General features: G+C 41.4%; 1 protein-coding gene across 8 annotated transcripts in view; it reads right to left on the bottom strand.

Moving 5' to 3' along the window:
• PLEKHG5 (pleckstrin homology and RhoGEF domain containing G5) overlaps positions 1-24,939 on the bottom strand; it is a 445,968-nt gene that overhangs the window by 194,047 nt on the left and 226,982 nt on the right. Inside the window, exon 1 of one of the 8 annotated variants that reach the window (XM_073656686.1) lies at positions 21,113-21,570. The exons of 6 other annotated variants lie outside the window; for them this stretch is intronic. In XM_073656686.1, the coding sequence (XP_073512787.1) occupies positions 21,113-21,173 (61 nt within the window). In that variant the 5' untranslated portion in view covers positions 21,174-21,570. Of the gene's footprint in view, positions 1-21,112; positions 21,571-24,939 lie in introns of those variants that run through there. One more of the 8 variants, XM_073656685.1, reaches the window with a different exon arrangement.

Genomic DNA, 24,939 nt, shown 5'->3' with positions numbered 1-24,939 from the left:
GGTTCCACGCATTAAAGGGCCTTTTCTAGAAAGGTACCCTACCACTCTTATCTTCAAGACTTTTCCCATGCTGCGCCAGTGCTCTGGATTGCGCTACCCAAGACAAATCAAGCTAATTCAAATGTGTCCACAGTTTGAAGAATGATCTAAAAATACATCTTTTTCAGCAGTCCTATCATATCCCAACATTTCACTAATCTAACTTTTCTCAACTCTCCCTTCTTACATTATTCCTCAGAAATGAATCCCTTCGATCATCTGTTCCCACAACCTCCATGAACTCAGTAGGTCTTTGTACATGGACATATACAGATACAGGCTGGTGACTGGTTCATGCAGCTTTCCGTGAATACCCTTATTTATTATAAAATGGCTAGACCTTACACGACAAGCACTTTTTACCTTTTGTGCCCCCCCCCTTTCCCATTTACTCATAGATTGTAAACTCTTGTTATCAGAATTATGTGTTACACTGTTATGTCTGATATTGTTTGTACCTACATCTTTAAATTGTAAAGAGAAATATTTTGGCGCTATATAAATAAAATTCCTATTATGGTTTTGCTTGCATAGAATTCACAATTCACAACAGAGCTTGGCCATAAACATAGGATCAAGGGCATAATGAACTGCGACCGGGCCCGGCATATGAGGGGCTTGCCAACGTAAGCAATGAGCTATGCATTATACTACATGGATAGCTATGGGCTGTGCATTATACTATATGGATGACTATGACCTGTGCATTATACTATATGGATGACTATGGCCTGGCATTATACTACATGGATAGCTATGGGCTGTGCATTATAGTACACGGATGGCTATGACCTGTGCATTATACTATATGGATGACTATGGACTGTGCATTATACTATATGGATGACTATGGACTGTGCATTATACTATATGGATGATTATGGACTGTGCATTATAGTACATGGATAGCTATGGGCTGTGCATTACAGTACACTGATGGCTATGACCTGTGCATTACACTACATGGATGACTATGACCTGTGCATTATACTACATGAATGACTATGGGCTGTGCATTATACTATATGGATGACTATGGACTGTGCATTATAGTACATGGATGACTATGGGCTGTGCATTATAGTACACGGATGACTATGACCTGTGCATTATACTATATGGATGACTATGGACTGTGCATTATACTATATGGATGACTATGGACTGTGCATTATACTATATGGATGATTATGGACTGTGCATTATAGTACATGGATAGCTATGGGCTGTGCATTACAGTACACTGATGGCTATGACCTGTGCATTATACTACATGGATGACTATGGACTGTGCATTATACTATATGGATGATTATGGACTGTGCATTATAGTACATGGATGACTATGACCTGTGCATTATACTATATGGATGACTATGGACTGTGCATTATAGTACATGGATAGCTATGGGCTGTGCATTACAGTACACTGATGACTATGACCTGTGCATTACACTACATGGATGACTATGCATTATACTACATGGATGACTATGGGCTGTGCATTATACTATATGGATGACTATGGACTGTGCATTATAGTACATGGATAGCTATGGGCTGTGCATTATAGTACACGGATGGCTATGACCTGTGCATTATACTACATGGATAACTATGACCTGTGCATTATACTACATAGATAGCTATGGGCTATGCATTATAGTAAATGGATAGCTATGGGCTGAGCATTATACTACATGGATGACTATGAGCTGTGCATTATACTACATGGATGACTATGAGCTGTGCATTATACTATATGGATGACTATGGACTGTGCATTATAGTACATGGATGGCTATGACCTGTGCATTATACTACATGGATGACTATGACCTGTGCATTATACTATATGGATGACTATGGACTGTGCATTATAGTACATGGATAGCTATGGGCTGTGCATTACAGTACACTGATGGCTATGACCTGTGCATTACACTACATGGATGACTATGACCTGTGCATTATACTACATGGATGACTATGGGCTGTGCATTATACTATATGGATGACTATGACCTGTGCATTATACTACATGGATAGCTATGGGCTATGCATTATAGTACATGGATAGCTATGGGCTGAGCATTATACTACATGGATGACTATGAGCTTTGCATTATACTACATGGATGACTATGAGCTGTGCATTATACTATATGGATGACTATGGACTGTGCACTATAGTACATGGATGACTATGGGTGGTGTTATAGTACATGGATGACTATGGACTGTGCATTATAGTACATGGATGACTATGGGCTGTGCATTATACTACATGGATGGCTATGAACTGTGCATTATACTACATGGATGACTATGGACTGTGCATTATACTACATGGATGACTATGGGCTGTGCATTATACTACATGGATGGCTATGAACTGTGCATTATACTACATGGATGACTATGGACTGTGCATTATACTACATGGATGACTATGGGGAGTGCATTATACTTCTGCTATGGGGCCCCATGACTTCTATGTTCACCCCTAGTGAGAATAATGGTTTGTTTTTTTCAATACATTAAAGAACAGCGGCAGAAAGTGGGACCTATATACCAGGATGGGGGATACATATACCAGGATGGTGGCTGGATGAGGGACATCAATACTAGGATGGAGGGCATATATATACCAGGATGAGGGACATAAATACCAGGATGGAGGGCATATATATACCAGGAAGGAGGGCATATATATACCAGGATGAAGGGCATATATATACCAGGATGGAGGGCATATATATACCAGGATGGAGGACATGTAAATATATATAATCAGGATGGGAGGGGCGGTCCAAATCTTGCACCATCTCGACTCTAGTCACGCCACTGCATAGGATGACTATCCAAACAGCGACAATTACCTCTCCAGATCCCCAACATCCCTCCCCCCACACACATGCACACTCAGCTTGGCCGAGCTTGCCTATATTTTCGATGGGGAGAGCTTATTAAGCTGCTGACAGACACATCTGGCGGCAGCTTATCTCCCGTGGAAACAAAAGAATCCGGCATTGTAATTCAACATGCCCAATATTTGTGTCTGTCTGACATCAGGAGGTCTCCATACACCCCCTGATGTTTTCTGGTCCCAGTGATAGCGACAAGGTTTGGACTTTTAAGTTAACCCTTTAAACATTTCAACCTGCAGTGATGAAAACAAATGGATTCAGCACAGATAAGTAGATTATGATGCGGTCTCTCTGGAAGTCACATTGTACCTTCATGGTGCAGGCAGGGACGCTGCTGTCGCTGTGTAAGGCTATCCACCCTGTAAGGCGAGGGTGTCACACAGCATCAGGTTACTGTGAAAGGTAAGATACAAAACACGGGCTGCACTGACGAAATTAGTCTTCTTCACCAGCAAAATTCCCAAGAGGAACAATGGATTTACATTATCTCATTTTTTTTCAATAAAAAATTAAATATTGTTACTATCGATCTCTCTATCCATATCTGTGAGTATAATTATAGCAATATGACTATATTATAAAAATATTTACAATAGGGTACATAAAATGGAACGATGTTGCAAATAATACAATGCTTTATAGCAAGGCCAATATCAGACCATTCATTGAGATGAAAGCTAGGTGTGCTCAGAGTACGAATCCAGCCATATGCAACTGTGTCCCCTAGCAGCACAGAGTGTTTCAGAAGATCCTATGGCAAAAGGGTGAAGAAAATAATGATGACATTTAAGATAAAAGAACCAAACTGGATGGAGCACAACCGAGTGCACTCAATAGGGTTATGTTCATATCTTGCAAGTTCCTTGTGGTTTTTACTCGCTATTTTCCAAAGTCGCCTAGGGCTTGGTCACATGATGCATTTTTTTTGCCACAATCTTCCAAAAATGCTGTGAAATCGCCATGCTTTTACAAAGTCACTGCAAAAAAATCCAATGTGTGAACACGGTGATTGACTACATTCACCTAGATTTTGAAGTGGATCTTCATATAATTCTGCTTCTGAGGCTATGTTCCCATGGAGTAAAAAATGCAGTGGATTTTCCAGTTCACTTGCAGAAAGCCACTGTATTTTATTTACAGTGCCAGCATAGAGATCTTAAGACGTATCATGAGTAGTGTTGAGCGATACCTTCCGATATCAGGAAATATCGTATCGGATTGGATCGGGCCGATACCCAAAAAGTATCGGATATCGCCGATTCCGATACCGGAAACCAATGCAAGTCAATGGGACACAAATATCGGAATGAAAATAAACCCTTTCTTTCCTTGTAGGTTAATTCTACATGAAGTAAAACAACTAAGAATAATGTAGAATGACATGAAAAGCCGGCAATTCATCAGCGGCATAAACCGGTACCCGACAATTTACAACAGAAAGAATAGAGCATCACACATAGATTAGATAGATAGAAACATGTCAGTCACATATATATGAAGTACAGTGACAGTGCTGCTTACTGTACTTGTCATTTAGTGTAAAGGATTTATTAAAAAAAATATTAGTGTTTTCGTGCACCGTCTCTTTAAAAAAGCCGGCCGCAATTCAGCAGCGGTACCCGACAATTTATAACAGACAGAATATAGCTTCACACATAGATTAGATAGATAGAAACATGTCAGCCACATATATAAGAAGTACAGTGACAGTGTTGCTTACTGTACTTGTCATTTAGTGTAAAGGATTTATTTAAAAAAATAATAGTGTTTTCATGCACCGTCTCTTTAAGAAAGCCGGCCGGCAATTCAGCATCTGTACCCGACAATTTAGAATAGAAAGAATAGAGAATCACACATAGATTAGATAGATAGAAACATGTCAGTCACATATATATGAAGTACAGTGATAGTGTTGATTACTGTACTTGTCATTTAGTGTTAAAATAAAGGATTTATTTAAAAAAAAATTGGCGTGGGGTTCCCCTTAATTTTAGGCTCTAGCGGAGGTTAAGCAGACAGCTGGGGCAAATGTTTGAAGCCTGGGAAGGGGGTAATACCCACGGAGCTTCCCAGGCTACTAATATCAGCCCCCAGCTGAATACCTAGCCTTTACTAGCTATTAAAATGGGGGAACCCCCCAAAAAAAATAACGTGGGGTCCCCCCTAATTTAATAGCTAGCACAGGCTAGGCAGACAGCTGGGGGATGCGCCAATTCTGGCACTTAGCCTCGCTCTTCCACGCTGCCCTGGTGCGGTGGCAGGGGGTAATAGGGCTGGGGTTGATGTCAGCTTATAATGCCAGCTGACATCAAGCCCAGGTTACTAATGGAGAGGCGTCTATAAGACACCCCCATTACTAACCCCATAGTCAAAGTTAAAAGAAAACACAACACCCAGAATAAAGTCCTTTAATTGAAATAAAGACACAATCCTTTATTGTTCTAAATTAAACCATACTTACCATCACGCCCATTCCAGCTGAAGCCAACGATCTCCTGCAATAAAAGTAAAATAATAAAGCAACCTCATCCTTACCTTTCCATGGTTCCCACGACAGCTTCAGCTCTGCTACATCGAGATGACAGGCTGGACCGCAGCAGAACGCTGCCATCCAGCCTGTCATCCCGCAGACACTGAGAAGCGCAGGCATGCTTGCGCTCTGCAGTGTCTGGCTGTGACGGCATAAAGATGAGACGAGTTCATGTCCAATGAACTCAGCTCACCTCATGCACGTCACTGACAGCGTGGGAAAATTCTCATGCTGAAGTGCTGAGTGCAGGAGAATTTTCCCACGCTGTCAGTGACGTACATGAGGTGAGCTGAGTTCATTGGACATGACCTCGGCTCATCTGGATGCCGTCACAGCCAGACACTGAGGAGTGGAAGTATGCCTGCGCTTCTCAGTGTCTGCGGGATGACAGGATGGATGGCAGCGTTCTGCTGCGGTCCAGCCTGTCATCTCAATGTAGCAGAGCTGAAGCTGTCGTGGGAGCCATGGAAAGGTAAGGATGATGTTGCTTTATTATTTTACTTTTATTGCAGGAGATCGTTGGCTTCAGCTGGAATGGGCGTGATGGTAAGTATGGTTTAATTTAGAACAATAAAGAATTGTGTCTTTATTTCAATTAAAGGACTTTTTTCTGGGTGTTGTGTTTTTTTAAATACTTTACTAGAAATTCATGGTGGTCATGTCTAATATTGGCGTGACCCCATGAATTTCGGGCTTAGGGCCAGCTGATAATGCCAAGCTGGCCTTAACCCCTTTATTACCCAGTGAGCCACCGCACCAGGGCCCTGGATGAGTTGGGTACAGCGCCAGAAGATGGCGCTTCTATGAACGCGCCATTTTCTGGGGCGGCTGCGGACTGTAATTTGCAGCGGGGGTGGCCCAGAAAGCTTGGGTCTCCCTGCGCTGCGGATTCCAGCCCCCAGCTGCCTAGTTGTATCTGGCTGGGCACAAAAATAGGGCGAAGCCCCACGCATTTTTTTTTTAAATTATTTCATGAAATTCATGGAATAATTAAGAAAAAAAGGGCTTCCCTATATTGTTGTGTCCAACCAGGTACAAATAGGCAGCTGGTGGTTGGGGGCAGCCCATTCCTGCCTGCTGTACCTGGCTGGACACAAATATAGTGCGAAGCCCCACGTCAATTTTTTTTTAATTATTTCATGAAATAATTTTTTTAAAAAAGGGCTTCCCTATATTGTTGTGTCCGGCCAGGTACAAATAGGCAGCTGGTGGTTGGGGGCAGCCTGTTCCTGCCTGCTGTACCTGGCTGGACACAAATATAGGGCGAAGCCCCACGTCAATTTTTTTTAAAATAAATCCTTTATTTTAACACTAAATGACATTTGAGGAGTTAATAAAGATGCAGTCCCTAAATTATTATTTATTTTTTAATTAATTTTTCCCAAAACTTTTGACGTGGGCTTCGCCATATTTTTGTATGCCAGCCAGGTACAGCATCCAGCTTCTATGAACGCGCCATTTTCCGGGGTGGCTGCGGACTGCAATTTTCAGCGGGGGGGGGGGGGGGGGGCAGAAAGCTTGGGCCTCCCTGCGCTGCAGATTCCATCCCCCAGCTGCCTAGTTGTACCTGGCTGGACACAAAAATAGGGAGAAGCTTCAAGTATTTTTTTTTTAAATTATTTCATGAAATTCATGAAATAATTAAGAAAAAAAGGGCTTCCCTATATTGTTGTGTCCAACCAGGTACAAATAGGCAGCTGGTGGTTGGGGGCAGCCCGTTCCTGCCTGCTGTACCTGGCTGGACACAAATATAGTGCGAAGCCCCACGTCAATTTTTTTTAAATCATTTCAGGAAATTCATGAAATAATTAAAAAAAATTGATGTGGGGCTTCGCCCTATATTTGTGTCCAGTCAGGTACAGCAGGCAGGAACGGGCTGCCCCCAACCACCAGCTGCCTATTTGTACCTAGCCGGACACAACAATATAGGGAAGCCCTTTTTTTCTTAATTATTCCATGAATTTCATGAATTTAAAAAAAAAAACGTGGAGCTTCGCCCTATTTTTGTGTCCAGCCAGGTACAACTAGGCAGCTGGGGGCTGGAATCTGCAGCGCAGGGAGGCCCAAGCTTTCTGGGCCCCACCCGCTGCAAATTGCAGTCCGCAGCCGCCCCGGAAAATGGCGCGTTCATAGAAGCGCCATCTTCTGGCGCTGTACCCAACTCATCCAGGGCCCTGGTGCGGTGGCTCACTGGGTAATAAAGGGGTTAAGGCCAGCTTGGCATTATCAGCTGGCCCTAAGCCCGAAATTCATGGGGTCACGCCAATATTAGACATGACCACCATGAATTTCTAGTAAAGTATTTAAAAAAAACACAAACACCCAGAAAAAAGTCCTTTAATTGAAATAAACACACAATTCTTTATTGTTCTAAATTAAACCATACTTACCATCACGCCCATTCCAGCTGAAGCCAACGATCTCCTGCAATAAAAGAAAAATAATAAACCAACCTCATCCTTACCTTTCCATGGCTCCCACGACGGCTCCAGCTCTGCTACATCGAGATGACAGGCTGGACCGCAGCAGAACGCTGCCATCCAGCCTGTCATCCCGCAGACACTGAGAAGCGCAGGCATACTTCCACTCCTCAGTGTCTGGCTGTGACGGCATCCAGATGAGCCGACAATGAACTCGGCTCACCTCATGTACGTCACTGACAGCGTGGGAGAATTCTCCTGCACTCAGCGCTTCAGCGTGAGAATTTTCCCACGCTGTCAGTGACGTGCATGAGGTGAGGTCATGTCCAATGAACTCGGCGCACCTCATGCACGTCACTGACAGCGTGGGAAAATTCTCACGCTGAAGCGCTGAGTGCAGGAGAATTTTCCCACGCTGTCAGTGACGTGCATGAGGTGAGCTGAGTTCATTGGACATGACCTCCGCTCATCTGGATGCCGTCACAGCGAGACACTGAGGAGCGCAAGCATGCCTGCGCTTCTCAGTGTCTGCGGGATGACAGGCTGGATGGCAGCGTTCTGCTGCGGTCCAGCCTGTCATCTCGATGTAGCAGAGCTGAAGCTGTCCTGGGAACCATGGAAAGGTAAGGATGAGGTTGCTTTATTATTTTACTTTTATTGCAGGAGATCGTTGGCTTCAGCTGGAATGGGCGTGACTGTAAGTATGGTTTAATTTAGAACAATAAAGAATTGTGTCTTTATTTCAATTAAAGGACTTTTTTCTGGGTGTTTGTGTTTTTTTTAAATACTTTACTAGAAATTCATGGTGGTCATGTCTAATATTGGCGTGACCCCATGAATTTCGGGCTTAGGGCCAGCTGATAATGCCAAGCTGGCCTTAACCCCTTTATTACCCAGTGAGCCACCGCACCAGGGCCCTGGATGAGTTGGGTACAGCGCCAGAAGATGGCGCTTCTATGAACGCGCCATTTTCCGGGGCGGCTGCGGACTGCAATTTGCAGCGGGTGGGGCCCGGAAAGCTTGGGCCTCCCTGCGCTGCGGATTCCAGCCCCCAGCTGCCTTGTTGTACCCGGCTGGACACAAAAATAGGGCGAAGCCCCACGTATTTTTTTTTTTTAATTATTTCATGAAATTCATGGAATAATTAAGAAAAAAAGGGCTTCCCTATATTGTTGTGTCCGGCTAGGTACAAATAGGCAGCTGGTGGTTGGGGGCAGCCCGTTCCTGCCTGCTGTACCTGACTGGACACAAATATAGGGCGAAGCCCCACATAATTTTTTTTTAATTATTTCATGAATTTCATGAAATAATTAAAAAAAAAAAAACGTGGAGCTTCTCCCTATTTTTGTGTCCAGCCAGGTACAACTAGGCAGCTGGGGGATGGAATCTGCAGCGCAGGGAGGCCCAAGCTTTCTGCCCCCCGCTGAAAATTGCAGTCCGCAGCCGCCCCGGAAAATGGCGCGTTCATAGAAGCTGGATGCTGTACCTGGCTGGCATACAAAAATATGGCGAAGCCCACGTCAAAAGTTTTGGGAAAAATTAATTAAAAAATAAATAATAATTTAGGGACTGCATCTTTATTAACTCCTCAAATGTCATTTAGTGTTAAAATAATGGATTTATTTAAAAAAAAAATGGCGTGGGATCCCCCATAATTTTAGTCTCTAGCGGAGGTTAAGCAGACGGCTGGGGCAGATGTTTGAAGCCTGGGAAGGGGGTAAAACCCACGGAGCTTCCAAAGGCTACTAATATCAGCCCCCAGCTGAATACCTAGCCTTTACTAGCTATTAAAATGGGGGACCCCCCCAAAAAAAATGACGTGGGGTCCCCCCTATTTTAATAGCTAGCAAAGGCTAGGCAGACAGCTGGGGGCTGATATTAATAGCCCAGGAAGGGTGCCATGAATATTGGCCCCCTCCCAGGCTAGAAACACCAGTCGTCAGCCGCCCCAGAAATGGCGCATCCATAGGATGCGCCAACTCTGGCACTTAGCCTCGCTCTTCCACGCTGCCCTGGTGCGGTGGCAGGGGGTAATAGTGGTGGGGTTCATGTCAGCGCCAGCTGCCATGAAGCCCAGGTTAGTAATGATGGGCGTCTATAAGACACCCCCATTACTAACCTACAAAGTGTTAAAAAGAAAAAACACACACTACACCCAGAAAAAAATAATTTATTTGAAATAAAACACACAATTTTATTTAATTCTTAGTTTACTAAAAATAATAGTTACCTGTCCACGTTCCTGCGCTGATCTCCCATGCACAGCTGTCACATCTGGAGATGGTGACAGCTGTGCATGGCTGCTGTAAGCTCACGCTGCCGGGAACACGTCCGCTCCCGGCAGCGGGAGCCACTGACTGAGGTCACCGGAGTGCATTCAGTCAGCGCAGCTCCGGAGACCTCCTTTACGGCACTGCTGTACCGTGGGAATTTCTCACTATACAGCAGGGCCGTAAAGCAGCTAACCGGAGCAGCGCTGCCTGAACTCCGGTGAACCCGCTTATGCTGTCATTCTAGCGGCGGCAGCGGTTCAGAGCGGTCACATTCTATGTGGCTGCTCTGAACTGGAGATCTTCGTGGGACACTCGTGGACTACTACGGAGGGGTAAGGATAAGGTTGTGGTTTATTATTTTATATTTTATTACAGGAGATCGATGGCTTCGGGGAATTAGGTGTCTTGGTGAGTATAGGTGTAGTTTTTTATTTTTTACTTTATTTTAGGTGGCGATCGGCGGGGACAGGTAATGTATGAACTAATTTCTTTTAGGTAACCACTGGCCACCAATGACGTGTATTTAACATTTATTGGGGACACAGTAGGGCAATTTAAATAGCAGGATCAGTCTGATGGGAACTACTGCTCCCATTGAGCTGATCCTGCTGGCAGGAGTGGACGGGGGACAGACATAGGCCGATGGGAGTAGTAGTGTCACATCGGCCTATGTCTGCCTGCACGCACACACCCGCACACATCGCACAGACACCCCGCACACACACCCCGCACACATCGCACAGACACCGCGCACACCCGCACAAACATCGCGCACACACCCCGCACACACACTAATCATGACGGGTCTGGGAGGTGAGGCTGACCTGTGCGGCCGTGGGAAAGTTCATGTGAGTTCATGCAGTCAAGCATGAACTCACATGAACCCTCTGAGGGCACCGCGGCGACTTCAAATGAACAGCTGATCGGCATCACCTGATACCTCAGCTGTTCATTTGAAATAACCGGCGGGAAAGCACAGAACGGGAAAGCCGGCGGTGAAGTCTTTTCACTGCCGGCTTCCCCGCCCGGGTCCTTCACTCCCCGCTCCTTGGAGCTGCGCTCCCCGCCCGGTCCTAACTTACGATCGGGATGGGAGGTGGCGAGGGGAGCGGAGGATCGGGGTGGGAGGCTGCGGGGAAGCAGTATGGGGCTGTGTGATTGTTTAAAAGCCGGCGGCTTTATACCGCCCGCCGGCTTTTAAACAATCAGGAGAATTCTCCCCCGCTGGGATGGCATTCTGATGACAGGCTGGATCGCGCTGCCATCCAACTTGTCATCCTTCACAGACACTACAGAGCGCAGGCATTATGGGAACTTCCGATTCCGGTATCCGATATTGTAAAAGTATCGGAATTAAGTATCGGAATTCCGATACCGCGAATATCGGCCGATACCCGATATTACAGTATCGGAATGCTCAACACTAATCATGAGCATGCTGCAAAATAAATTGACGAGCTGCAGGTTTAATATCCACAGCATGTCAACGTATGCCGCAGATGCAAGTGAAAATTTCACGCTTTGCAAAACTGCCAAGTACTGTAAATGTGTCCCATGGGAATGCAGCCAAAGAATATTTGAGGAGGTTTTTGATGCCTCAAAATCCATGTAAAAATCACTATGTGAACTTAGGCTAACAGAAAAATGAGTGAGATTTCTAAATCTAACTATGAATTTTTCTTGAATTTTTTTGACATGCAATTTTTTTTTTTAAAGCAGCATGTCAATTCTTAAGGTATGTTCACACAATGCAATTGCCACCTTTTTTATGCGATTTTTGAAGGTCATTGCAAAAAAATGCAACACGAAGGAAGGCATAGCAGGAACACATTGTAAATGTTCAATGTGCGGAGCGCAGCAGCCAGTGAAAAATTCTGCTGGACTGCTGTGTTCTGCATAGGTAGGCTAGTGACTGGGATAAAACATATTATTCATTTTATTTTTTAAAAAGAAGAGAATGAAAGATAATTCATTCAGGGGAATGCCGAATCTTGCCTAAACGCCATATTTCTATGATGCGGCTTTGCCTACTCAACATAACCCTCAGGGTGGAAGTCTATTATGTTTAAAGGGATTGTCTCGTCATCAAGAATGGTTAAAATTGCAAAGTGCTTGTAAAAACAGACAACTTTGCAATTTACTTTTCTATAGAACTTGTAAGTGCTGCTCTGAAGCTCGCCTGAGTGCTGGATCTGGCCACAATCTGTCTCCCTGAGCTCTTCTGATGCTGTATGAGCCAACTGCATCTAGTTGCAGTTTCACAAACCACACAGTCCAAACTGTCAATGAAGCAAGAGCCCCAAACCTCCCACCCATGGCAAGCAGGAAGTCAGGAGGAAGGCACGCTCTTGCCAAAGATGAGAGCCCCATTCAGTAATGTAGAGATGCAGCAGCAAATGTTGCTCATTCAGGAATGTAAAATTACACACTCCCACTTCGGTGTTTATAATCACTATAATTAAAGCCTCTGCAATTGTAATCAACCGTCACCCAGGTACGGGACCCACTCAGAGGGGTTCTGCTCAAAGTTGGATGACAACCATTCCACCTCCCACTGAGAGGGTCACTCAGCTTTTTCATATCCATTTGAAAATGAATAACTTTGTAGATTAAGTAAAATGCAAAACTTTGCTTTATTACATTGGTTTTACTTAGCCTTCTTAGTTTAAGAAAAATGAAAGGGCTTTGCCAGTACATATTTTAGAATATGCCCTTCCTCCTCTCCCTATGGCACCCGCGAAGCTGAGCCCAATGTAAACATTGTTATATCAGGTTTGTACATGCCTTCGTACCCTGCTATTACTCTCTGCAATGTACAGAACACCCTTACATTGAACAGAGCGTTTCCATGCCACAGCTGTGTCACAAACTACAATATACTTTGTTGTGACATTACAAATGGGCTTTAGTAAGGGTGCGGTTGTATAAATCAGATCGAGACCAGACCACATTGCACAGAATGGCTGACAGCTCTCCCAACCAGAGCGTAACAGCTGCATAGAAATATATGAAGCTGTCACACTCAGGTCAGGAGCGCTGGGGCCAGTCCGAGCATTGCAGTCCGGTCTCGGTCCGATTTATATGGCTGTGTGACAGTACTCTGATAAAAACAACTGCAGTGTTTGAGAGGGTGGGGTGAAAGCACACCAAACAAGGGAGAAGACTGAAGAAACGCAAAATTGCACTACAAGGAGAGATTTCACATATTGCGCTCTAAAATCAACAAATGCACAATTGCACTGCAAGGAGAGATTTCACATATTGCACTCCAAAACCAACAAATGCACAATTGCACTGTAAGGAGATATTTCATATATTGCGCTCCAAAATCATCAAATGCACAATTGCACTGCAAGGAGAGATTTCACATATTGCGCTCCAAAACCAACAAATGCACAATTGCACTGTAAGGAGAGATTTCATATATTGCGCTCCAAAATCAACAAATGAACAATTGCACTACAAGGAGAGATTTCACATATTGCGCTCCACTCCAAATGCAACAAATGTTGCGATGGGGCAACGCAGCGCAAAATGGAAAAGAGCTCCAGAATCAGTGGAGCTCACAGATTTTTACAAGATGTTACAAGGGGCTGAGATATCATAAGTAGGTTTCATTCCGCTTGCAGTAAGGTCAAAATAATGTTTGTTGGGATATCACAAGTGTGTTTCAATCAGATTACATCTGTAACATCACAAGTGGGCTGCAGTTAGTTGATTTAAAGAAGCACTCTTTCAAATATAACAAAAAATCATTTTGACTTGATGGATGAACGCTCTGTAGGAAGATCGATCTTGTGCAAGCCTAGATAGGTCCACCTGGGTCTTCTCCACCGTTATCTTTATAGTATCAAGTCATCGAGTTGCTGGTCTTCCTTTTCGCCTTGTTCCTTCTATTCTTCTGACCATGATGTCCTTCTCCAGTGATTGCCATCTTCATATGATGTGTCCAAAGTAGACAAGTCGTAGCTTGGTGATCCTTGCTTCTAGTGACTTGTCTGGCTTGATTTGTTTCAAAATTGATTTTGTTTGTTCTTCTTTCCATTCATGGTATACATAACATCCTTCTCCAGCACCACATTTTGAAGGCATCGATTCTTCTTCTGTCTTCTTTCTTTATCGTCCAGGTTTCTCATCCATATGATAGCAGACTAGAGAGAGCTTAACTTGCTGTGAAGAAGGCTTCAGGGCGCTCAAAAAATGTCCAGCAAGCGCCAGAACAATCTCCTAAAGAGAATTCAGCTACGGAATCGGTTCACAACCAATGCAGTTTGTTCAGGATGGCAGCAGGCAGGAGTCAGTGCATCTGCAAAGGCTTTTGGAGGCTGGCCTGGCGTCAAGAAGGGTAGCAAAGAAGAAAAATATAAAGCTCAAACTGACATTGTGCACATGGATTAGACTGCGGAGGATTGAGGTAAACTTTATTTTTGCTTTTTGTTGAAGTCCCCTTCAGATTGTTTCGGACATCTGGAAAAATGATTGTCCGAAGAAGAAAACATGAGTGCTACCATGAGTCCTGTGTTGCCCACAGTAAAGCATCCTGAGACCATTCATATGTGGGGGCTTCTCATCTATGGAACGGGCTCATTCACAATTTTGCCTAAGAACACTGCCATGATAAAGAATTGTATCTAAATGTCCTCCAAGAGCAACTTCTCCAAACTATCCAGGAGCAATTTGGTTACGAATAATGCTTTTTCTAACATGACTGAGACCATGTCATCAGGAAAAAGTGACAACTTGGTGGCATGATGAACAAATTTTGACATTTTGGGTCCATGGCTAGGAAACTCACCATATCTCAATCCCATTGAGAACCTATGGTCCATCCTCAAAAAGCAGGTGGACAAATGAAAACACAGAACTTTTGATAAACTCCAACTATTGATTAGACAAGAATGGATTGTCATCAGTCAGGATTTGGCCCATAAGCTGATATCCAGCTGCCAGGGCGAAGGGCAGAAGTCTTGAAAAATAAGGGTCAAATCTGTAACTATTGAGTCTTGATATAAACTTGATGCACAGTATTTATAAATAAAAACTTAGGAAATTCTCATAATTGTACTTTTGTAACCATAGAAACATCTGACTAAAAGATTCGAAGCAGCAAACTTTGTGAAACCCAAAATTTGTGTCAGTCTCAAAACTTTTGGCCACAACTGTAAGCTAATGTGACATTACAAGCCTAGCTAAGTCATGTAAGATGATGTGACATCAGAAATAGGTTTCAGTAAATTTTCGGTGAGATCAAAAGGGAGTTTCATTGAGGGAACTGCTGTGACATCACAGTCATGTTTTTGTCTGACAAGTTGTGACATCACAAGTCACTTTCAGACAGTTAAGCTGCTGTGACATAATAACTAGTTGGGGGCTATGCCAACAATAATTAGTGAAGTGATACAGAGGAGAGGGATTTTTGGGGGTACCGTCCCCATTAGCTGTTGAAATTCAAGGATCCTATATTCTGTTCTTGCATACAAGCTCTCTGTTGTTTATGTCCGCCCCTGGGCCTTCATACTGATAAACGGTCTGCTGTGACTGTATGCATTTTGCAAGCAGGTGGAACAGACAATATTGTGTTTTATCAGCCTGAGACAATGGAACGACATTGAGAAATGAAGTCACACAGCGGATATCTAAATATTTCTGGATGAGCTCTTAATACAGTGCTGCCTAACAAAATCTTTTCAAGTGCAAGAGCAGAAATCCATTCATTTATTTTTTCAGTGCTCTGTTGACTTTGTCTTAACGTGTTTGTGAAAGCCAATCCCAAATCAGCTATTTCATGAAATCTATAGCAACCGCTTGGAAAACAGCCATTTATCAGCACACAACGCAGGTGAAACATCCGAGAAAATAAAACATTTCCGCACCACCATGCTTCATACTTACATCTCCCATCTAACACAAGACAATCAGTTTGGATAGAGATATAAAATGATACCATTATGATTAATACAGCAGCAGTTACATATGAAAAATTAAAGGGGTTGTCCACTAGTCGGACAACCCTTTCTCAATCAACATGTTTTCCCTCAGTAAAATAACACTAATACTCACCTCTGGTGCAGTTTGAGTGGAGTCGGCACTTGCTCTCCCGGGGCTTGCGTCACATTGTTATGTCACGCAAGCCCCGCGCCCAATCAGCGCTACATTCACTCTCCTCACCTTCAGAAGAATCAGACATTAAGAGGAAGTCAGAGCTGTGACTGGGCGCTCACTTCTTCTTGATGTCTGATACATCCAAAGGCCGGGAGACTGAAGCCAGCATTGATTGGTGCAGATAACGCTGGAACAGTTCCGGCATCGGAGGTGAGTATAAGTGTTGTAATTTTACTAGGGGCAAACATTGGACAGTTTAAGTTTAAGTAACACAGAACAAATACACTACATTACTATACCCCAGGATGGTGGTCTCTTGGTCGATGCAATACAATTCCTAATAGCTCAATTAGGTGATCACACTTGATGGAGCTATCTCATACATAAATATTACATACAGGCAATGCTGCGTATATAGATCCTTGACAAGTCATTGGCATTATTGAACAGCCAAACTTTATCATTTGCTGCGAAGGAGCATGGCATACTAGAGAATCCTACAGTGGGCAAACATTCATTTTTTACATAATCTGATTGGCTACATAGTATTCTATCCCCGCCCACTTCAAAACTGAACTTCTAATGTTGTGACCACTCCTGTGATCTGATTGGCTACAGAGTGTTCTATCCCCGCCCACTTCAAAACTGAACTTCTAATGTTGTGACCACTCCTAAGATCTGATTGGCTACAGAGTGTTCTATCCCCACCCACTTAAAAAAAATGATGTCCCTTTGGACAAACAAAAGTAAAGACTAAACATAATATGCTCAGCTCCTATTATAATAATACATTAATAAGTCATGTGCCATTGAATTTATTGTGTTAAGTAAATATTGTGATATTCTTCTGTCTGAGAACCAAGGGGTTAAGGTCATGAGGATCCAAGATTTTATTCTGCCCTCCAGTAAAATAATGCAGTTAAAAACAATAAAAATGGATTTCTTTGTAATGATTTATTGACACATTCTTTTTATCTTACCAATCAATATATTAAAAGGGCTTTCCCCACTAACAAAGTTAATTTTAAAGTTGGGTTTGATTAATAGATCTTGGAATAATAATAATTTCCACAATTGGATGTGTTTAAATAAAATGTCCCTGTGCTGAGATAATCTTATAAATGTGCCCCTGCTGTGTGCTGTGTAATGGCTGTGTCTGACCGTGCAGGAACATGGTCTGATCATACCACAGCTCCTGGGCAGGGGGGAAAGCAAAAGAGTATACAGATATCACAGATGATTCTTTTTGTGAGGTAAAACATTTCTGTGCCTGTTTTTAAAAAATGTTTTAACTCAAAGAATTAATTTCTGTCCTGTCTGTATACTCTTTTGCTTCCTCCCCTGCCCAGGAGCTGTGGTATGATCAGACCATGTTCCTGTACGGTCAGACACAGCCATTACACAGTACACAGCAGGGGCACATTTATAAGATTATCTCAGCACAGGAACATTTTATTTAACCACATCCAATTGTGGAACTTATTATTATTCCAAGATCTATTGATTAAAATGAACTTTGTTCATGGGAAAACCCCTTTAAGCTTGTGACAACTGGAGAGCATCGCTGAGCCATGCTGTGTCACCCACTTTTCCTCTGATTGTTCCTCTCCTGGTTTTGACTTACAAATACTGATGTAAAATACTGACCAAATACTGAATGTATGAACATGGCCTAAGGAGAGATACAGAAATGTGTCCATATTACTCTTGTTTGAAACTGATCTAAGTGTGTTTTAAGGTCTAACATCTAGGACCTACTGAGAATGAATTCTGGTGTACCACTGCATCCTCCTTTACTGCAGCGTGACTCTATTCAAAAGGGTGGTGCAGCTGGGTTGCAGGGAGCGCTGCTCTGCAGGGACAAAAAAATTAGAAGGGATAGAAAGGCTAGATCTTTACATTTTCAGGGGCACTGGAAATCCCAGAGGTTCGAACTGCCACTGTTCATAAATTGAATGGTGAAATGCTATTACTTTATTAGATGGGAGTACCCCTTTAAAGCCTGTATGGGACCTCCTAAACATTTTAATAGAATTTTAGGTCATAATTAAGGTTATCATTCGCTGTTGTAGGATCAAGCTACAAGAAAAAGATACAAATCACCGCCCCCATAACAACAAAACAAAACATGAAAAATTAAATCAGACATAAAGCCAAAGGAAAGTACATATTTCTCATCAATTCTGGTAACCAGGATGACAAGAGCCATTCTAGAAACATTAAAGACTCTTAATAACGTCAACTGAAGATCAAAGACGACATGAATCCTATTAACACTGCGACCAACAACTACAAAAGGTGCTACAAATATACCATCAAATGGATGAAGCACAAAATAAGCTGCAGATTTATGGTGGGAGAGGCAAATCATCCTAATAGTCGTAATAATTATGGAGGGGGTCACAGAACAGCATCCGGACAGGTTCAACTCATCATCCCCCAATGCTGACCTGGAAAAGTCAAATGGGGTCATCAGCAAAACTACTGCTGAGCAGGCAAAACTAACGTAGCCATATATGAGTGATCAGATAATGGAGATAGATAGATAGATAGATAGATAGATAGATAGATAGATAGATAGATAGATAGATAGATAGATAGATAGATAGAGGGATGGATAGATAGAGGGATAGATAGATGATAGATAAATAGATAGATAGATAGATAGATATAGATAGATAATAGATAGCTAATAGATAGATAGATGATAGATAGATGATAGATAGATAATAGATAGATAATAGATAGATAGATAATAGATAGATAGATAATAGATATAGATAGATAGATAATAGATAGCTAATAGATATAGATAGATAGATAGATAGATAATAGATAGATAGATAATAGATAGATAGATAGATAATAGATAGCTAATAGATATAGATAGATAGATAATAGATAGCTGATAGATAGATAGATATGAGATAGATAATAAATAAATAATAGATATAGATAGATAGATAATAGATATAGATAGATAGATAGATGATAGATGCAGATAGATAGATAATAGATAGATAGATAATAGATAGCTAATAGATATAGATAGATGATAGATAGATAGATAATAGATAGATAATAGATAGATAGATAATAGATAATAGATAGCTAATAGATATAGATAGATAGATGATAGATAGATAGATAGATAATAGATAGCTAATAGATATAGATAGATAGATGGATAGATAGATAGATAATAGATAGCTAATAGATATAGATAGATAGATGATAGATAGCTAATAGATATAGATAGATAGATGATAGATAGCTAATAGATATAGATAGATAGATAGATAGATAGATGATATATAGATAGATAGATAGATACATGATAGATAGATAATAGATAGATAATAGATAGATAGATAGATAATAGATAGATAGATAGAATATCTAAATATAAGGAACATGGATATCAACAGTGTTTCTGTATAGTTATAACATAAAATAATTCCACCTAACTCCCTTATATGACAGTTATTTAAAACTTTATTCATTCATAGTTCACAAAATGCTTTATAAAATATCTGCAGATAAACGTGTCATCTGTTATCACTAACAACTATTCTCATGATATCTCAGATTAAGACTCATCATGCATGAAACCATCATGATCTAATACTGCAAAGTGCAATATACAAAAAAACTTCATCCTGATGTGAAACTACAACTCTCATCTGGTCAGCAGCAGAGCACTGCTTGTAACACAATATTGACACTCGTCTTTACTCCTAAGACAAAACATTGTGCAAAACACAAAACAATTCAGCATTTCTATAGCACAGTTTGTGCCTTCAGATGACTGAGTCTACAATACCCATCACTTGTATTCTGGCCAGTGGTCATAATGACCTGCACTGATCTCCACCTTATCTACATTAGGGGCATTTGTCAAAGGGACATTGATGAATTTTTAATCCCAGTCTTCACTATGTGAAAATTAGTTATTTACTAGCATAACCCAGGCTCAAGCCACAAACACAGATACAGACACAAGTCTATATGATCTTCAGCATCACCTTCAAGACTTAGTCTAATCTGATGTGCAAGTCTGCACTGCAGAATTACTGAGATCTGCAGAATTATAGGACACCCAAGGCAATGGTCAATTCACATCAAGAAAACTATAAATTCTGAGGTCTATGTGGTCTGCAGCATCACCTAGATGTTTTCCAAGTCTGAAGGAGTCAGGTGAAGCCTACATGGCTGAACTAATCAACTCTGAATAACTATTAGATCCTACTGAGGTCTACTATCTAGGCTCACCTTTCATCCCGAGGTTAGTGATGCAAGGGGAAGTCTACATGGCTGAAATGTTGAGGTATATGTGGTCTCCAGAATTATTGCAAAGCATTGAGATGCAAGGGCTAAGATGCAGGTGAAGTCTACATGGCTGAAATGTTGAGGTCTATGTGGTCACCAGAATTATTGCCAAGCATTGAGATGCAAGGGATAAGATGCAGATGAAATATACATGGCTGAAATACTTAGATCTAAACAAACATTAGATTCTTCTCTCTGAATTCAAGGTATAGGAACAGGTAAAAGGTCTACATGACTGAAATATTGAGGTCTAGAGTTGCCCTCTGAGCTCACTTCTAAGGTGCAAGGTGAGGTCTATAGGTATAAAATATTAAGGTCAATGTGATCTTCAGACTCACCTTTCAGGTTCATTGCTAGGCTTGGGATGCAAGGTGAAGTGTACAAGTCCTGAAATGTTGATATCTACAACAGCTAGGCTCATCCTGCTTAATAGATGGTAGAGGTGCTACATGGCTGTAATACCGAGGACTATGCAATCTCTAGACTCACCTTTCAGGCTCACTGCATGGCTGAAGAAGTCTACATAGGCATCACTTCTGCAGAAGAACATTTGCTGGAGGAGAAACAAACATCCATTGGCCCAAGGGGAGGAGGATGAACAGTTCTTGCTCAAGGTAGAGACTGTGTTTCACCTTGGAAATCCCAGACACAGTGTTGCAGTTTCCAGAGAGGAGGATGATGCTTGTTGTGAGTCACTTATCCATGGGGATTGCTGGTAGCTTTCACAGTATGACAGTCTCCTGAAGGTGTGGCAGCTTGCAGATCCTACAGGCTTCACTAGCAGCCACTGGAATCCACAATGCAAAGCAGCAACAGGACCCCCCTTTCTTTTTTAGCAAGCACTGGCTACTTTTGTTCTGTGTGTGCCTGTGTGTGACTCCAGCTCTCCCTCTGCTGAGCTAATGTCTTTTCCTCCCATACACTCCCCTCCCCTTGCACAATGAGCACACTGCTGGAACTTAAGCCTCCAGGGCTCTTACAAGACACATCTTTTCCCAGGTGAACAAGGGATCAGTAAACACCTGTCTGAGCATCAGGTTTCTGAGGCTGTACAGGGAGACTGGAAGAAGGGAGGAATCATCTAGACAAGGAAGGGGTTCTTCCCTCTATAGTTAGTCTGTTATACATTATAGAAAAGCTGTAACCAGCCAAGAACATAATAAAAGCGTATAGACTGAAACAGGAGGGAAGGGAATTCTATGGATATACTGTGCATTATATGGAAGAAATGAACGCTTGGTGTCACTATGATCAGCACATTGTCACCCAGCTGCCTAATGTGCAGCTATATGGAGGTCAGGGGGTATCAATGCATACATGAGCAGATGTGCCATGCAGGAGATGGAAAAGCTGGGTACCAGCCCTTATAAAAGTTATACTCAGACTGGCCGACAGGGGAACAGGTAAATTCCCCGGTGGGCCCCTGTGAAGAACTGGGCTCTCACCCAACCATATGGCACAATGCACTTAATTCTCTATTTACAGACAGTGAAAGCATCTCATCATTCATTCATCAAACTACACAGAGTATTATGTAGAAGGATAGATAAATGTGTGAATGACAGTAATTTAATATTTAGATAGATAATTAGAGAGATATAGATAGACAGATAGATAGATAGATATAGATAGATAGTTGGACAGATGGATGGATAGATAGATAGATATAGATAGATAGATATAGATAGATAGTTGGACAGATGGATGGATAGATAGATATAGATAGATAGTTGGACAGATGGATAGATAGATAGATATAGATAGATAGATATAGATAGATAGTTGGACAGATGGATAGATAGATAGATAGATATAGATAGATAGTTGGACAGATGGATGGATAGATAGATGATAGATAATAGATAGATATGGGATAGATAGATAGATGGGCTGACATATCATTGGTGCAATGTGTGCTGCTGTACACAGGGGCCCAGGAGGTAAGGGGGCCACCAAGACCTTCAAAGCAGGTGGAATTGAGCACAATGAGGAGCTATTGGACTGCAAAAGGCCCAGATATTGTTCTTGCAGAGGGGCCTCTTCTGTCTGTGTCTGCCACTGGTGGATAGATAGATAGATAGATAGATAGATAGATAGATAGATAGATAGATAGATAGATAGAGATAGATAGATAATAGATGATAGATAAATAAATAATAGATAGATAGATAATAAATAGATAGATAGATAATAGATGATAGATAAATAAATAATAGATAGATAGATAATAAATAGATAGATATATAGATATAGGATAGATAGATAGATGATAGATAGATAATAGATAGATAGATAATAGATGATAGATAGATAAATAAATAATAGATAGATAGATAGATAATAAATAGATAGATAATAGATAGATGGATAGATAATAGATGATAGATAGATAGATAAATAATAAATAGATAGATAGATAGATAGATAATAAATAGATAGATAGATAGTAAAAGATGCCAGAACTATCTGGTTATATAAGCAAAAATTAGAAGATTTATTTCATGGCCAAAGTGAATGACGTTTTGGCTCCCACAATTAGCCTTTCTCAAATGAACATAATGGTGCCATAATCAGCATTTTATAGGAGTGACAATCAATATAAACAATAAAGCAATTAATATATTTTATGTCCAAATATGTATATATAAATATGGCAAGTGCATATATCCAATTTATAGTACAAAAATATATAATGTGAAATGTGTACAACCATTTATAAATCTCTTCACATGTAAGAAAGTGCATAAAAGTGTTAATATGCATTAATGTGCAATCAGGTGTATAGTTGTTATATAATAAGGAACAATGATGGCTCACCTGGTTGCACTAGAAATATAAAGTCCATGAGAACATGTCCAGACCACAACCGTCAAATAGATCGATTCATAGTGCTCGTGATAGACAGATAGATGATAGATAGATAGATGCAAAGAAATAAGTGGACTTTACAATGTGGCAGAAAAAATGTATTTATATATGTATCCTATGATTGCAGTTTATTATGGAAGTCTGTGATCTATGTAATAATATGAATGAAATTAAGTATCTGATGGACTGACACTGCTATTCATACCTTCCTTACACACTCGTGAATTGCTTGAGAAAAGTTGTGTGAACCGAGACATAAAGTCCACCTTTTCCTTGCACAGTTCATTGGAGTGCTGCCTCTTTTTAACTTTTCATATTGCCATAACAATTGAATCTTTGTTTGGGAGACCTTGCATAATTTATTTGGTGCTGTTTCACTATTGTTTTATAGATGGATTTCCTAAGAAAACAATAATTATTCCCCGGTAAGGTGATAAATAAAAAGGTTGGTAGATACATAGATATGAGATAAATTGGTTGATAGATGAGATAAATAGGTATGCAGTAGATATGTATGCAATAGATAACTAGACTTTGACTTCCTAAGAATACAATGACAATTATCCACCAGGAAGGAAGGAAAATTCCACAGTTTTGCCGTGCAGTTCCTGGTCTGATGGAAGTGATGACAGACTTGTGTCAGTGACATTCAGGACGCCTGGTACAGGGTAATCACAGGCTGGAATCTCTCATGCAGCATCTGATGCTATTTTTTTGGTGTAAAATGCCTAAAGTTGAAAGGTATGATGGAGAATATACAGGAAAGACTTAAACTTCTTCTTGTTGGTTCCACTTCTGTAAAAAGAGTGAAAACTGAAACCCATCAATCGCAGGTTAGGGGCTGCTGTGTATCCTTTTTGTTGCATGTCTGATTTTAAGGGAATCTGTGCATGTAGCTCTTTCAAAAACAAGTTCATCAATACCTTTACATATCCAGTCTATTCCTCCATTACTGAGAAATCAGAGTTTGCATTGATATGAAAATGAGGCAGTAGATCTGAAGCCTGTGTCACTCCAGCTCTATTCCCCGCCCAATGCTGCAACCTCCTGCTTGCATGACAGCCTCTATGCTGTGTGACGTCAGCTAAAAAAGCCATCAGTCAAGCAGGAAAAGGCGGCGCTGGGCTGGGAAAAGAGCTGGAGTGACAGAGGCTTCAGACTTACAATAGGCATTACCGTATCAACTCAAATGCTGATTTCTCAGTAATGGAGGAATGGGCTGGCCATGTAAAGGTATTGCTGGACTTGTCTTTGAAAGAGCTACATGCACATATAAATAGTTTTGGGGCTGAAACACTGCTGACAGATTCTCTTTAAGAACTAATGTTTGCTCATAGACTGCTCAGATTTCATTTATACTATGTACATCGTTGTCACTATGCTTTATCTCATTGTACATATATTCTCATTTTGCAGGACCAGCAGGAGCAAGGACCTCTGTGCCCTAT

This window comes from Phyllobates terribilis, unplaced genomic scaffold (assembly GCF_046119375.1).
Source record: "Phyllobates terribilis strain yellow unplaced genomic scaffold, ASM4611937v1 Scaffold_12__6_contigs__length_324123572, whole genome shotgun sequence".
Taxonomy (NCBI): Eukaryota; Metazoa; Chordata; class Amphibia; order Anura; family Dendrobatidae; genus Phyllobates; species Phyllobates terribilis.
Note: the sequence above shows the minus strand (reverse complement) of the source record. Positions and strands in the feature narration are given on the sequence as shown.